This window comes from Geospiza fortis, unplaced genomic scaffold, assembly GCF_000277835.1.
Source record: "Geospiza fortis unplaced genomic scaffold, GeoFor_1.0 scaffold171, whole genome shotgun sequence".
NCBI lineage: Eukaryota > Metazoa > Chordata > Aves > Passeriformes > Thraupidae > Geospiza > Geospiza fortis.
Window position 1 is genome coordinate 8,113,498 of NW_005054313.1, and position 17,419 is coordinate 8,130,916.

Consider the following 17,419-nt stretch of genomic DNA (forward strand, 5'->3'; position numbering starts at 1 on the left):
AGAGAAAACACAGTGTGGGAAGTCAGGGAAACTTGGACTGTGAATCCAGACTGCTGAAAATTAAAAATCTGGGAGCAGTGGGGGAATGATGTGGAAGAGAGAACGATTTGTTTATACCTTATGCAGTTCTCAAGCATAACTGGATTTCATGGCATTGTGCACGTTCACAATTGATTACAAAAGAATTGGTACCAAAGTGTTGTCTGTTATCAGCTGCTCCCAACACTTATCCTGCCAAATTTACAGCAGTCAAAAAGGGCAGCACTTGCAAACCCCAAGGTTTCCTGTCCATATTGATCACACATCTACATGTGACTGTTGAACAAAACACAGCTCAAGCCCCCTGCCATGACTGTCTAGAGTAGTCAGGTACCCCTGAGAGATTGGGGATGGCATTAATCCATACAACAGTTTTTAGGGAGTTAATTGCAATCAACAACTACTTACAGTAGCTTGAGATATCACAGTATGCTAAATAGAAACAGAAAGGTTTGGAAAGTTTAAAGAACTGGGCCTTTCTTGCATTCCACTTCTTTCTAAATACTAAATCAATCATCAGTCATGACAATCCCTTGTAAGTGGCCTTTCCAAACTTGTTTTCTTCAAAACCATGCAAAATTTAGCAATTAAATACTTCATTGACTATGCACATACTTTTTCTCCTAGCATTTAAGTCTGCCTTTAACAGTGTGTTTATTCAGATGAGATATTTACAGCAGAGGTAAAATAACTTCTAAAATAAAAATCTACTACTTAGATTCTTAATCAAAATACTATTTTCTTTACAGAGCTCTATGAAGCAGTCTATGATATGTTATTTACAAATAAATTGTTCACTGTAAATAACACCAAATCCAAACACAATAGCAATGAATATTCTTGTCCTAAAAAAAATAATATAAGTAATAATATTGAGAGTAATTTTCTCAATTTGTAGTAAGTTGAAGAAAGTAATAACAGAAGAGTAAAACTACAGTCAAAGAAATACCCCAGTGCTTTGCCACTGGAATATTTTCTAATTGCAATCTGCAATTTGTCTCCCATACTTGAATTTGTTAAAGAGCTTCCAAAGAATTTTGAATAGACTCCAGAATAATTTCTATTTTGCTGTATGAATTTTTACAGCAAGCACTGTAAACTAATGGTATTTACAATACTGATCTCTACTTACCTAACTGCACCTCAGGAGAGGTTTGAGGCTGCAGATCCTGCAGCATTGAGGGATCAGCTGTTAAAGGATGAGAGAGTATTCTAGAGGGCAGGAAGATGCCCTACCTTGACCCGGCTCACTGCCTCCTGGGCCTGCATCATGCGGATGTTTTTGGAGGGGTTGCGCTCGGACAGCAGCTGGGTGGAGCCCAGGTAATTGGCTGCAAAGATGATTCCATCAATGAGGTCCTCAGGTTCACAAGGCCCTGGAACTGACAGAAGGCATTTATGGTTACTGCCTTTCTAAGGAGTGGGGAGATGAGGAATTGAATTAAGGATATTGAGGCTTGAACAACCTTTCTAATACTGGGACTGTGCTCACCATCCTCTTTATCCAGCTGTTAAGCTTTACATCCAATTTGATTAGATTGACAGTAAGGAACAGTCATTCCACAGTTTGGCTGAAATCTCTTGATACTGAACATTTTTTATGCCTCAACAGTTTTATAAAAGAAATGTTCTTTGAGCTAGATCCACTTGATGACCTTCTAATGCATTTTTTTAAAGTAATAAAAATCTTGTGTGAGGAGTAAAATGACACTGAAGGGGAATGTTAATTTTAAAAAAGGCTTATTGCTTGGTGTTCAATTTATTTAGAATCAAGTCAATGTAGAAGATTATTATGTGGAAAGAATATATGGTATGCTATGCTGATTAAATGTACTGAAATAGTGGTTTACACATACATCTTTCAGTGAGCTTGCCTATCCTTCGTATTCCCATTCTAATTTAGCAGAAGTCTTCCAACAGAATATAAACAAGATTAAAATGAGTGACTTTCCTCTTTAGGCAGTGTTGCTGACACTTATTCATCCCTGCAGATCTCAAATCCACCTGCCAGAAATCTCAACCCCCAGCCAAAACCCACAGTCTTTGTGATTCAGGACTCAAGGTATATAAACATGTAGATATATATTTATAGCAGTCCTGTACTCTTCAGAGACCTGACATTAACTAACAATGCTCATACAAATTGGAGGTATTTGGTTTGCTATCAAACACCATTGTTTTAATCTTCATTGTATACCACAGAACACATGTGATTTAGCTCACATCTGTACAAATCCAGTAATGGTTTAGATCTCCATTACATCTCAGAATAGAATTCTGTGGAATTTAAAATTTTTGAAGTATTGGGAAAGCATAAAAACATATCTTGACAATCTCCACTAGAAGTATGAAAACCCTCAAAGAAATCCTTGAGAAGCCAATAATTTAGAAGTTACTGAAACTCTTCATAAAGGCCAAGTCTTTCAATAGCTCAAAAAACAGTCCTTGTTCTTGCAGCCTTAATTCACTAAAAGAAATCAAAGGAAATGAAAATTCCACAAGAACTCTGTTCCTGTATCACTGCTTCTGTTTGCTAATATCTCTGTACCATTATATTTTTCAGCAGATGGATGGTGTATATTGTATGGTGCCTCTTCTGATGGTGTTATTCATTTGTCTTTTCAGGCCTAGAATTTAGTCTCATACTTCTTCCAGCATGCAACAAAATACTCATGTTGCATGATACTGACATCTTGTTTCAAGGGCAGCAGAGAGGGAAATTAATTAAGCACGTGAATTTAATGTTAAGGTAGCAAAACTTCATTAGATACCTGCATCAACACACTCACTCAAAATTAAAGTAGCTTTAATTTTGTTTTCTTTCATTCACTTCGGGCTAAGTAAATGAGGCTAAATTGAATCAAGATTGCTTTAACTCTCAAATAGGCTTACCCACATGTTTAAATCAGTTTAAGTAAACTCCCTTAGTAGGTAATTTAGATTAATTTTCTTGAAATGTTTGTGTCTGAAGACAAGTAAAACTGCAATTCTTTGTGCAAATTCTCATAGAATCATTACTACATCGAGCAAAATGCCCAGAGTATCTTTGGGGTCTGTGCAACCTATGGATGTTACAAAGGAAAAAACTATTTGTTCTCATGTCTTGGCTGTTTGTGACAGCAATGGGTGTTTTTAACTAATTTGTATGAAAAAATTATTGAGCATGGAAGTAATCTAGGGTGTTAAGCAATTTTATAATCATAATGTTATTAATTTGGATTTCTTAAAGACTGGGGCTTTTTTAGTTGAATGTCATTGGTTGTCTTTTCAGAGCTTTAAAAAATTATGTTTTGCAGAATCATTTTACTAGCAACAGTCAGCTACATCATGTATAAATCAGCAGCATGCAGAATATGCTTACAGCAATAGATAATAGAGAAAAAAAAGACATGTTGGGCAGAAAACATTTCCAACATACATTTCCCATTATGAAGGCAATGTAAGCAACTGTCAGGTAAAGCAAGACATCTCTTGGAAGGATGGAATGGTGCTGAAAATTGCCAGGGTCAAATTGGGTCACCTGGGTGTTTTCTTCCCTTATCTCTGTCTGCTTTAAATAATGCAAAAATGCAGACTTGGCTGAGGTCCCAGCTCATCAGAGCACTTAAGCATGCCCTTGACTGCAAGAGTGTACAAAGGCTTACTGATGAGGAAGGGAAGAAGGAACAGGTTTCAAATGTGAAGGTTAGTTTGATGTGAGCAAAGATTGGAATTTTTTGTTGAATATTGGTGCTTAAACATTAGATAACTATTTCAGAGAAATTTAACTGCAAATTTCTGCACTTGTCAAGGCAATAGAGATTACTTGGTTTTCTGCTGGTCTACGAATGTAACAAGTATAAAGATAATTCTAGACTAAATGGACTATGTCCAAAGATTTTTAATTAATGTTTGTATTCATAAAAGAAGAAAAAAAGAAAACTTAATAAAAATAAATCAATAATTCAGCATAACTGAATTCATTAATCTGTTAAGAATGCATTTTTATGTCTGCCTAACATCATGTAAGCCAAGGAGTCAGACAGTATTTAGAGATTGCACTCTGAGCACAGAAGTTCAGTTTCCTGCTCAACTATCAGAAGTCACTGAGACCTTGGGATGTGTGGCACTGCAGCAGGTTTTTCATAAGGAATAAATGGACACAGGGCATAAGTCACTTTGCAGAATGTCTATCTACTACTTCCATATTCTGACTGACTTCTTTACTTCATTATGCTTCTTACTGTGTAAGGGAATAAGATTTATGGTGATAGGACAGAGTGCAGAACAGCTAGAAACACTGAACATAGAACTAATTACTCCTATGAGCATGTAGTGGTGGTACTACTACTAAAATAATTCTAACAGTAAAGGACATTTAGATATGATAGATTAAAAGATATTCTTTATGTTCACATGGCATATGAAAAAAATTATGTATAAATAGAAATATAGATATAGCTACTGTAGTTAAGGAGTCATGCTGAAAGTGCTTTAAAACTGAGTAGGAATATAACCAGAATATGGCTGTGGTATTTCTGTCAAAGCCCAGGGAACAGCAGCAGTGTTAGCTGGCAGAATCTTCTCTTATGTGCAGAAGGGTCCTGTACTTTTTGAGACTCTACATACAAATTAATAATAAAAACTGTGTTTTTCTCAGAGTTCAGAGAGCAGTCTTGTAAGCTATCATAAGCTCCTAGTGAGCCATGTATTTACTTGTGTTAGACAATGCTACATAATACCTGCAATAGAAAAAGCCTAATAGACAGCTTATCCTCACATACTGTGCCACTACAGAAAAAATCAGAGCAAGCAAAATGATTGAACTAAAAAAAGGTATTGTATTATATTATGTAAAAGGTATCCTGACCCCTTTCCAGCAGAGTAGTGAGCTGACTGGTATGTAAAGAAAAAGACATCACCTTTTTATCCCAGTAAAATTAAAATGTGCAGTTGTATCTGCAGCGCCGTGAGGGGCGAATTGTCTCAGCTGCTTTTATGTTCTGTGCATGCTGGCCTTGCTTTGTGCCTGTCCACTATGCAATCAGCAGATGCTTATTACAAAGCATCAGCTTCCTTTCTTGTCTCTGCCACTCTTGGGGAATGTCTTTAAATGTGCCTGTATGTAGGGCCTGTTAGCCAGTGCATGCCAAGTGTTCCATGTGATATCCCTCAGATGTCAACCTGAAGGGACAATCTTTGAACTTTCCATTTGTTCTAGTTCTTTAAGTAAATTACTGAAACAGAAAATGCTTGTCAAGTTGGTGAGATCAGGCAATAAAAGAAAAATGTGTTGGATATCCAAATATTATGCTAAATTGTATTAAGTTTTCCCTGAGTTGAGAATGGCATTAGAAATTAAGTTTTTCACATTCTTTTAAGCCTTCTATTGTGTATGTTCATGGCAGATCTGAAGGATCAGATTCTTGAAAATGCCCTACTGTCTTTTCTCACTTTACAGTGTAGTCATTTTCTTTGCAGGAAGAGCTGTGTGCATTTTCCCAATGAAAGGTTCTTCAGCTGTCTGTGAATCAGAGAATGGTAATGTTTCTCAGTACAATCCTCTTTTATTTCTGTCCACCCGCTTGTGCTAATAAATTGACTTATTTTCCTTCAAACAGAATACATGTAATAGCACTGCAGAAGAGATTGAAGAAACGTGAAAGCTTTGCTCTCCTGAAAAGAGGTTGGATTACCATTGTTTGGTCAGTATGGGACAACCTTTCCATTTGTGCTGACAGCTGAGGTTCCCAGAGTTCAATAATGGGCCCTGAAGAACACAGTGCTCTTACACATTCATAAACCTCCTGCTGGGGCCCACTGTTACACCTTTTTAACATCTTCCAGATTTGTAGCTGTTCTTCATTTTCACCTGAAACCTTCTGGGAGCTCTACCTGCTCCTCCTTTTTTTATCACCAGTAGGCTCCCATTGCCATAAGGAGGGTGAAAACGTTAAATACTTCCACACTCAAACTTCTCAGCTGTGTTCTCCTGGGTTTGACTGGTTTTCAGAACTGTGATCTTTTATATATATTAAAGTATTTGCTTCCACTTCATCTTACTTTAATTATGGATGATGTCAAACTTACCATCAACAAAACTTGGAAAGGAAGACACTTTCTTTGTCTGTTGAGAAATAAAAATGGTATAGCTGTAACAAAATAACTTTCACACAATGAAGTGAATTGTTATTATATTTAAACAGCTGACAACTGTCACATAGGCACTGTTTAGCACACTGAACACATCACATCACAGTCATTAACCCAACCTAACACTGTTACACAGTGCTTCTGTACTTAGGAGTCCCAAAGTACTTTAAGGTCTCACCAAACAAAAAATAAGGGAGGCAGGAGGAAGACCATGAAAATGGCCTAGGAAGTCTGATGTCAAATGAACAATACACACCAGCAATTCCCAATTCAATCAGTTGCCTACTAGATCACATTGCCTATTAGTAATTTCCCAAATTTCCAATAAGAACATTTAACAATGTCTTACAAAGCAAGATTCTGGGCCAGTGAATGAAAAGAACTGTCCCTGACTGCTCGGTACATAGAATTACACGTAATCTTAGCAGGGGCCATAACAGTGCTCTTCTTAGGCTACTGTCCCTAGAACAGATACAGACCTTCCATTCTTTGTCTTTTGCCAGCCCCCTCAGTTGTTGCCATTTCCAGGAAAGAGGCTGATTTCTCCATTATGGGAAAAGGCTTTAGAAATGTGCCTCTTCATTAATATAACAGGCTACAGGCTAAATATGTTATGGTTTAGAGATAAGAGACTTCTGCTTTTAAGTCTCAATTTCATTTCATTGTGTCTAGCCCCAAGCACAACTCATTCTGCACTCTCAGATGTTTCCTTTGCTCCAGTCTTCAGTGACAAGAGCAGGTCTGTCTATCACTGTGTCTCTTCACAGCTGACTAAGCCAGGACTGACACTGGGAGGGGCGGGGGAGGAATGGAAGCAGAACACAATTTCTTTTGGATGCCACTTTTGCACTCCAATAACCCAAAAAAGAGAACTTCTGAAGTGTTGTCCCTACTCTGCATGTCATCAGAAAAATTTAGGCTTGAGTACATGCCATAGACAGTTACATAAAATGAATGAGGCAGCAAAAATTCATGGGTATAGTTCAAAGCCTTTTCAGAGTAGGCAGATATGGTATTTATTGTCAGTTCAGGAAAAGAAAGGGAGCTTAGGTTTGTGTGTGAGAGGGAGAAGGCTGACAGTGTGAGGGCTGCTGTCCCTGCTGGAAGCCTGGCTGCAGGCAGCACAACCAGCAGCCCCAGGTACCTACCTCGGGGGGATTGTTATTGTCAGCTGGGCCATTGAGGTCTGAACGCTGCTGCTTCCTGGGCTGCTCTAAACCATTGCACATCTGCAGGGAAAAAAGGGAGGATTTCACATCCATTACTTATTTGAAGTTATTTATGTACAATCAGTATTCATTACTGGTACCAAAATATTGTAATGTGATACAGCAGTTGGTATTTCCTACTGTAATTTAGCAAATATCAGTTTCACATAAAAATGTTAAGCTGTTTAATTATAATAAAGTATCTACTTTGATGTAAATAATAGGGCATTTCAATTATCATTAAGTAGCAGTTACAGTACTGATTTAAATATAAATTATTTTATGTCAGTGCAAATTTTTCATATGAAATTAAGTCAAATGCTATCATGTCCAAATAAATCAGAAAGCAAAATCAGAATTTTTAAATTTGTTTATTCCCAGTATTGTACAAAATCAAAACAGCCCTAATGGGCATCTCTGGTGTGAAAAACAGAATTCTAGCACTGAATGTAGGATCCTGTTTGTAGGAGGTACTTTGTGGCATCTCCTTCCTTGTGGGCCAAGCAAATCTACAGGATGCTGGAAGTACAACCTCAGGCTTTAGAAGAAATGTGAAAGAGAAAATATAAAATCATACACAAAGAAAACACTAAGTATTTTAAACTGCACAACACTCCTTTTTTCCTGTTCCAGTAGTCTCAGGGGCAGAATTTCATTTCCAGACCTGACCCAAGTCACACAACACCAGCGCCCAGCATGGAGAGTGGCCATGTCCTCTAAGTACTGAGAAAGTTTTCATGGCCCAGATTTTCAGTGTTACAAATCTGGAAAACCAAGGTGATTTCTGGAACAAATTTTTATGGTTTAGGATATTTCATTTTCCCTTTTTTCTTAGTTCCCTATAATACATAAAAATAGGTCCAAAATGCCCCTTCCATTGTAAAGCTTCAGAAATAAAAACTTGTCTCAACAATTGTGCAAATGGAAGGATTATTTGAAAGGGTCAGCCTGAATGTTAAAGTGGGAATGTAACTCCTTGGCTTCTGACCTTTAAACACAGTATGTAGCTGCAGGCAAAACAAGTCTTTATGTTCACCTCTAGACAAATGATTTCCTATGACTAATATTTAGTCAGCAGAACAAAATATGCTAATGAATCAGGCACATTAGAGCTCAGTAGTGACAACTGTCAGGTAAGACAACATACACAAAGCAAAGATTCACCCAAGTAGTAAGCAGAACTTTAAGAAAGAAATGACTGTCTGATCACAGGAAAAAAGGTCAGATTCTCTCACAAAGATTCCATTCCTTAGGTGTTAGTTTAGTGGTGGTGCTAGTACGTGTCAGGAGTGAAAAGAAAAAAAATTTCTGATGAGTAATTCCAAGTAAACAAGTCAAGTTTGGGAAAAGAGGAGTCAGAGTAAGTTGAGAGATCTAAGCATTCCACAAAATTATTTCAATACTTTATCAAATTTCAGTAGACATTAAAATTACTTCCAATTTATTTTGACCACCTCAAAGAACAATTTTTTTCTTTTGTCCTTGCATATATTTAAAATAGAGAACCAGCTATAATGAGTTTCAGAGAAAAAGCTCTGCTGAACTTTTAGGGAGACATGCAGACTTCTGATTTAAACTTCCTGAGAAGACTTTGTCACTTCTGCATCTTTAGGCAGCAGACATTGATTTTGCTGTCGACTGGTGTCAGGAGCTGACTGCTAAAACTCTGTGACTTGGTCAATTAGCACAGAGAATCTGGTTTTGTTTGAGACTGTTTCAACTGCTTAGCACTTTCAGTAAGTACTTGGTAACTTTGGGAACTGTCACTTGGTAACAGATATTTATTAGTTCTGCCCCACAGCTGCCTAGGGCACACAGGAGAATGCAGAAACCTTCTTTGATACTCTTCATTTACACCAATTTGTGCTTTATACAAACTGTTCTCAATTGTATCCCATAATACACAGGCTGACTTCCAGCAAGACATTCCTAAGAAACACATTTTCTAGACTGCTGTCATTTTAGTTTCTTCACGCTGTTCTAAAGGTGAAATCTTTAACAGACAAAAGACTCCTGGATTTGGACTCTGCAGCAGCAGAGCACTGTCCCCATGCTGAGAGAAGGAAATAAGTATTTGTGTCAATACTGAGCTCTACCAGCACAGGCAAGGGAAGCACAGTAGCAGCATTGACCTTTGCAAAGCTTTTGGAGGGGGGAAAGAGATAAAATATAATGGCTTTGCTAAATTTTTTTTCACAGATTTTTGTAGGGATCTGTAGTCTGTCTCTGGATTTCCATGTTGAAGAAGGAGAAGGACACAGCCTATCTGAGAGTTGTGCAAGCAGACTGACACTGCAGGAGCTCGTGGTGTCCCTACTAGGGCAGTTTGTGCAAGCATATTTGGTTAGGTTCTCAAAGGTATGCCAGTGTTATGAAAGAATGGTTGAGAAATGAGAAGCAGTAGGATTCAGTGTCACAGGCAGTATCATTGAAAAGCAGACTTTCCTCTGAGGTCCTCTACTGTATTTGCAGGGAATGTCCCGACGAAGGCAGGAATGATGTCTTTGACTTCATGTTCTCAGAAGGCTAATTTATTACTTTGTAATACTATATTATATTAAAGAATACTATTCTAAACTATACTAAAGAATACAGAAATGCTAAATACATAATGATGAAAACTTGTGACCCTTTCTAGAGTCTCAGCTTGGCCCTGATTGGCTAAAGAGTTAAAACAACTCACACCAGAGTCCAGTGAAACAATCACCTGTGGGTAAACAATCTCCAAACACATTCCACACAGGAGAAGCAAAGGAGATACCAATTGTTTTCCTTTTTCTCTGAGGCCTCTCAGCTTCCCAGGAGAAAAATCCTGGGTGAAGGAATTTTTTCAGAGAATGTGAATGCCACAGTCCTCCTTTGAAAAGGAGGCAAATTTCATGGAAGATTCCTGTTTCTTCAAAATGTTAGAGGTAGGATAGGTGTTGGTGCTGTTAAAAACATTTTCTTTTATTGTTGGTAAATAGGATTTGCTTGAATAAGATAGAAGAGGACACATTCTCATCATCCTCACATTCTAGGTTTCCCTCAGACTTGTCTAGTGCTAATCATCCTCTTTAGTGCTTCCCTAGAAGTATTTACAAATAAAGGCTAATCAAGCCAAGCTCATATATCCCTGAAGTTTTGAAGCCTGAGCACTTGTATTTAAGATAGGAAACTTGCCCACACTGAAAGTCAAACAGGATGCTTACTTTGTTTTTCCTTCTCTGTAAATTGTTAGGTATTTCTTATAAAGTGACTGTTTTCTGGGGCAAACCCAGCAATAGGAACCTTTAAAATCACATTTGTTTACTTGTTATTTAGAAAATGTCTTGCAAACAGAATGTTAACAACTACCATGAGCTAAGAATTAATAGCTGTGTATTTTAATGGAATGTAAACAAGCAGTAATTCTACCTATGTGAGGCAGGAAAGAGAGGAGCAGAAATATGAAAAAGCTAAGGATAGCATACTAGGTACATAAAACAACAAATGCACCTTCCTGCTTGCTCATTGTTTACAAAAACTGACATACACACAGTATATCTTGATTTAACCTAGAAGCATTTAAATCTACATTTATTTAAAGATAACTGAGGCAAAAAAGTGCTCTATATGCAGTATGTATGCCTCTATCATCCCTTTCAGCATGATATTTTGTACTGTGAGATGCAAACTTACAATAACAGATCTTTTAGCAAGGTGACAAAACCAAGGCTTTTCTATGCAGCTTCTCTGCATGCAGTAAGTTTAGCATGCAAATGTACTGACAATAGCCTTGGGTTTTTTTCCTTTCCTCATGGAAGAAATTGAATTATTGTAGTTGGTTTAAATATTGTAGTTAAAATTATGGTATCTTGGTTTCACAAACAAGACACAGGCTCATTTAGGCAGTACTCTAATTCCATCCATCCCTTTGTCATTTCATAGTAAATATAAATAAATAAATAAATAAATATTTAATAGTAAATATTAAAATAATTGAACACCTCAGAAGAATAACAAAATCCTCTCCACTTTATCTAAATTCTTTCGGGTCCAGTATTAATGCTAAACATCCAACCACACCTTGTGCTAAGGACTTCTAAGGAGCTACCAAGAAAAAAACTAACTTGGGCATGTTATAGATGGATAATGAGATGACTGGCTCTTGCAATTAAGAGATGAATATTGTGTGAATATTAAGAGAAGCTTTATTGATGTATAGTTATGTTACTGTAGTTTAGATGTCCTCTGTTCTCCCCAGAGTTCCCTTTCCCCCCTCTGTATTGTTGCCATGAGACAGCCAGGGTTGTCTAGGACAGGTGAAAAGAAGGGGTGCACAGGTGTCCCTTGCATGGGGCAGTTGGGAATGGAAAAGATTGCTGGGGAGTGTGGCATGGCAACGCCTGACCTCCAATCCAGTTACAGAGCAGTCTCCACTGATAAACAGCAAAGAAGAGCTGACTGACAGACTTTGGGAGGGGCCAGGGTTGGCTGATGGACCCCCCCCCATGGTATAAAAGACTGAGCATCCATCTTGGAGATGAACTGGCCAGATGGTAGGCAGCCAGGAAGGCAGCTTCCAGCACTGCAATTTTTCCTCATTTAGTCTTTTTGTTGTATTTTTGCTAAGGTTTTAATGAACCTTTTAAAATTTTTAAAGTGAACAGATGTCTCTGAAAGGCAGAAATAGGTACTCAACTCTCACTCTAATGCCCTCACCATGAGCCTGATTTGTGGGTGAAGCTGAGAATGATTATCTACAGTAGGTGAGAACACAACACGGTAAGACCAGTTTTCTCATGACACACACATTCAAGTAATTCTCACCAAAGGTTATTGAACTTTTTTTTTTATTCTTTCTTTTACACCCCTGAAGTCTTGAGGTGAGTAGAGGGACAATTACCTCATGTGACCATTTGTGAGCCTCTGTATCTCTGTAAGAAATACCACTTCACACTTTTTACTTTGAAGGCTTGTGCTCTTCTCTTCAGTCAAGTGCACAGCAGCTGTGCCTTGTTGCCTTTCTTATAAATGAAATGCTTGCCTTGACACCCAGTTTGTTCAGCCTGATCTGGAGTAGATACCTGTACTGCTGTGTCTCTAATTTCCTGTCTCCATGTTTGAAGGAATGAAACTCTGTGTACTGTCCAGTGCTTTCTATCCATTCAGACAGGAGTTTGTGGTTGCTATTAAAAGTGGTGGTATAAGCTCAGTGGCTTCATCCAGCCTGGGGTTATCTACCACAGCAGTGCTTCCCTTGTTATTAAATAACATGAAGGCATTGGTCCAAGACTGACAGGAGATAACAGTCAAAGCTCAGATGGGCAGTTCAGAAATATTTAGGTACTTTTTGGTTTTTTTCAGATGGGGCAGTTAAATCAATACTCAGGTGTTACACAACCCTCAGCTGTTAGCAGTCTATTAAGAATGACAAAGGTACAATGCAGTTAATCTCAGCTTTTGATAAATAAACTTCAAAACAACAGAAAGTTGTTAAAATGATGGTCTATTTAGAATATTGTCTTGAATGGGCAATGTTCAGTGAGGTGGAAAAACCCAACAATTGCTTAGAATTCCTCAGTGCTTGACTTTCTTATTGAGGAACTTGTGTTTTGTTCTGCAAATACTTTGAGAACTTGCAAGGAACAGCACTCCCAGTAGCAGTTGCTGGGAGAAAGGCCATCACTAAGTCTAGAACATGCTACCTCAACCTCTGTGCTCCCAGCCAACATCTAGTAGCTGTTCAACCATTCAAGATCAGCAGGCTTATTCACTAAGGGACTTCTAGGCTGGCAGTAGGGCACTGAATATAGTAAGTTGCACAATTTGGTTATAATTATACTTCTGGAAATAGAATGTAGTAATGAATATTAAAAACTTGCTGCAGATATGGGAAATCTGAAAATATCCCCCTAAGACTTTTTTTGTTCACAATTATAATGAAGGTCAACCTGTTTCATCAGCCTATACTTAAGCATTTGATTTCCTTTTACTGTTTTTCAGAGGAATTAATGTATTTTAATGGAATCACCTATACTAAATTGTTTAACTGTGGGGCACTTAATTATAGAAAATCCTATTTACGGAGTTGATAAAGCTGAAACAGGAAACTTATGCATGTGAAGTTTAATAAAGCATTTTAATTAAAGATAAGGCAAAATAATTCATTTATCCTTAGTAGTTTGTTATCCAAGCACACATTGTTTTGCCTCTTTTAGGTAGATCTGTTCATTGCAAAAGATAACTACTATTTAACTGCATATAATTTTAGAGATGCAAAGTCAAGGCTTTAAAATGGCATTAGGGAATGAGGTATATCTCTCTAATAAGCAACCATGTTCAATTTGAAATGTCAGGAAAAAAAGTCACCCCTCTTTTCCTTTAGAAAATCTTGGGCTTCATTCTTAGACTCTTTTTCTGGCACTCAGCATTAGAACAAGAAAAGATCATGCACAGTTTAAATTAACTTCTACATCATTCTTGTGATAAAACTGCTTAACAGCATTTGTGGTAAGAGTAAAGCTCTTATTTCTTCCTCCTTGTCAAGGTCAAGATATGTCCAGCTAGTAAAAAAAACCCCACAGCAATATGCAGGCACTTCTTGAAGTTTTTTTTAAGATATGCAGTATCTAAATTTGATATACATTCTATCAAAACCAGAAAATTATCAACCACTAAGGCAATGGTACAGGAGCCATTAATGGGAAAAAAAAATCAATTACTTCAATGCTGACCCCAGTTTTAAGTTTTGACCGGGGTGTCACTGCAGAATGAAAATAGTGTAAAGAAAGTGGTTTTGCCCCATGTATCTGGAATACCTTTGTTTGAATTGTCTCTTCTCTGTGCAAAGCCTCTTTGCTAGATCTCTTCATCTGCTGATTACATTTAGCACCTCTTTCTAAACACACAATGTGATTATGTGAATGCAGTTACACTAAAATTTAAAATACTGCTAATACATTTACATATTAATAGATATAAAAATATTGCTAATTTTGTTTGGAATAACTAATGTAACTCTTGCATAATGCCTCTGACAGTCTGGTTAAAAAAAGCACCTCATACCTGCTCCTGTGGCCACTTCTGTCTGTCCTCTGGGGATCTTGACTTTGCTTTAAAACCTCGATGCACATCTGCACTGTGCTTAGAGGCAGATGGGATATTCAGTGATTTTGGCCTCCCCTCGTGCCTGTTAGCACCGTGAACAGCTTCTCCCTTTGAACAAGTCTCTTTGTAGTCATGTGCCATATTTTCAGTCCCACTGTGCTCTGGACTCATTTCTGTTGTACTGTTAATACTGCTCATGCTCATACTCATTTTGATTTCTGCTACAATCTGGTCAATGTCCTCTTCCTGCTCTTCCAGCTCTGCATCCTCTTTTCTAGAATGGTATGGTGATATTCCCTGTGAATTTCCATTAGCCTCTGCTGGGTAATAGTCCGGATAGTCACCTTCACTTTGACAGTACTGAATGTTTTCTTCTTGGTCTTGGATCTCCAAAGATGATGCTTCATCCTCCAAAATCTGAATGCCATTATCTTGACCTTCCTGCCACTCTTGCCTGTCCATCACCTCGTTTTCATCTTGGTGCTGAATTTTGCCTTCAGCCCATTCTTCTACAGCTTCCTGACACTCATCTGTTTCAACATGGTGTTCCTCATGGGGAGCATACTCCTCCCCATTGCAGTCCATTCCTTCCAGGTAACTGTCATCCTCTGGACAGTATCTGATGTAGTATGTGATCCCCTCCTCCTCTTCCGGCAAGCCTTCATCGTAGTCCTCCTCCTCTGAAGTGTTGTTTACATAGTCAGAGCTGGAGTCACCATCTCCACTATGGTCATTGCACTCGTGTTCCACAGGGGTAGGACTACCTGCTCTGACAGTTGCTAGTTCTGCCTCCTTTGCTGCATAATCTTCTATGGGAAGGTCACTTTCTTCATTTTCAGGCTCCCTGTTGTGAGATGAAGTCGGGCAAGCTCTGGCTCTGTGATCCAGCATGCTGGCTGTAGTGCTTTGATGTTTCCTGTTTGCCATAGCCAGCTCCTTACATGACAATCATTTCCAGCAATTACTGCAGGGAAGATAGAAAAACACACACTCAGGAAAAGGTCATCAGCAGAGAACAGTGATGTTAATAGGAAGCAAACTGATAGATTCATTTGGTAAAAAGCCTGTGTTTGTTGATATTTGACCAAATTCAGACAGCTAACTTTTAAAATGCTTATGCGATGGAACCATGAAATCAAAGTAATAAGCTGCACTCTGAAAGGAACAGATAAAGAGAAGGTTCTACAGTTGTGCTAAATGTATTCTAGTGTAGGCTCTCTTCTGTCAATTTGACAGAGAATTAATCCTGAGCCTTGAAATTAGTTTTCAATTTCTCTTTCTTGCCAGTAAGGGGTCATGCTTTGATCACTATGCAGTAAACGGGACCTCTTTTCAATTTTCAGCTTAGGCATTTCTTCAACGTGTACTGAAAGCAAACATTTAGAATGTGACCTGCTCTTACCAAAACTAAAGGGAAATAATTCTACTAACTTGGCAGCCACATAGTGCACGACAAGATAATGTATTGGTATTAAAAGTGTTATTTTCAAAAAAGCACTTGCTGGTTTATTAGCCCTTTCTAGCTGGATGCCATGAAGTATCTCCCATTGTAAAATCAAATATTGCTTTTAGAATAGATTATTTCAGTTGGAAAGGACCTACCACAATCACCCAGTGCTGACCAAGTTAAAGCATGCTTTAAGGGCCTGGTCCAAATGCCTCTTAAAACCCTGACAGGCTTGGGCATTGACTGCCACTGGAAGCCTGTTGCAGCACCTGACCATGCTCTTGGTAAAGAAATGCTTCCTAGTGTCCAGTCTGAATCCAGACTGTTGTGATACAGCTTTGAACCCTTCCCAAGCATCTTATCACTGGATACCTTCTCTGGGGAGAAGTTCAGCACCTCCCTGCCCACTTCCCCTCTGGAGGATGCTGTAGAGGGCAATGAGGTCACCTCAGCCTACTTTCCACAAACCAGAGAAGCCCAAAGTCCTTTGCCACGCCTCAAAGGACATTTCCTTTCACCAGCTCTGCTGCCTTTCTGTGCACACACACAAGGATCTTCACATCTTTCTTAAATGATGGGGTCCAGAAGTGCACAGAGCACCAGGTGAGGCTGCATCAGTGCTCAGGACAGTCCTGTGCAGCAGGACAATCCTCTCTTCTGCCCAGCTGGTTACAGTGTTTGGCAGAGCTCAGGACGTGCTTTGCTCTCTGGGCTGCCAGAGCACTTTGCTGAGTCCTGAACTGCTGTCAGCCAGCACCCCAGAGCAGAACCTGGCATTTAGACTTAAATAAATCCTGGCCCAATGCTCCAATCTATCCAGATCCCTCTGTTCTTTCACAGTCTAAGCTATATTCCAGATAAAACACACATTTACAGTAAAACCTCACTAATTCTTCCTGCTTAACACTTGTGCTACTTTACATTGCCTTTTTTTTTTGTCTAAATACTGGATTTTAAATAAGCAGGGGTTATATGAACTATATAAAAATACTTAAAATAGCTAATTCTAGACAAGCTTGACAAGTGTGGTCTGCTGTATGATTTGGAAGGGGGAAATAATCTACTTGTAGTATTTATGTTTCTCTGTATTTCATTGTTGTATCCCTGTGATAAACTTGACCTGTGCAGTTACTTCATTGGCATGAAGTGAGCTCAGGCTCCTCACCTGCACCACATAACTGCAAGAACATTTTGATTTAACCACCTTCCCAAGGCTTGAGCAATAAAACCAGCATGGAGCTAGAGGATTAGAGGAGCTATATAGGGAGTAATTTCTTAGGCATTGTGAACTTAGAAAATAAATCCTGTCACTGTAACCTTATCAATATTCCTGTAGAAATTCTGATACCACAAGAAACTCAAAATCCTGAGTTTGTGAGAAATCCAGGGATCTGATATATCTGTAGATTATGGCAAAGATATCATGTGGCAAATCTATCCCTGGAACATGGGTTCTAGATTCTGAGACACAAAGCAGTGATGATGTTAGTCACAGGAGGAGGTATGAATGGAACCCAGCATA

General features: G+C 38.4%; 1 protein-coding gene across 1 annotated transcript in view; it reads right to left on the reverse strand.

Annotated features, from left to right (window-relative positions):
* APBA2 (amyloid beta precursor protein binding family A member 2) overlaps positions 1 to 15,437 on the reverse strand; it is a 34,876-nt gene extending 19,439 nt beyond the window's left edge. The window contains 4 exon segments of the mRNA XM_031056010.1: positions 1,276 to 1,421; positions 6,109 to 6,145; positions 7,320 to 7,400; positions 14,409 to 15,437. Of these exon segments, the coding sequence (XP_030911870.1) occupies positions 1,276 to 1,421; positions 6,109 to 6,145; positions 7,320 to 7,400; positions 14,409 to 15,377 (1,233 nt within the window). The 5' untranslated portion in view covers positions 15,378 to 15,437.
* Positions 15,438 to 17,419: the final 1,982 nt, after the last annotated feature.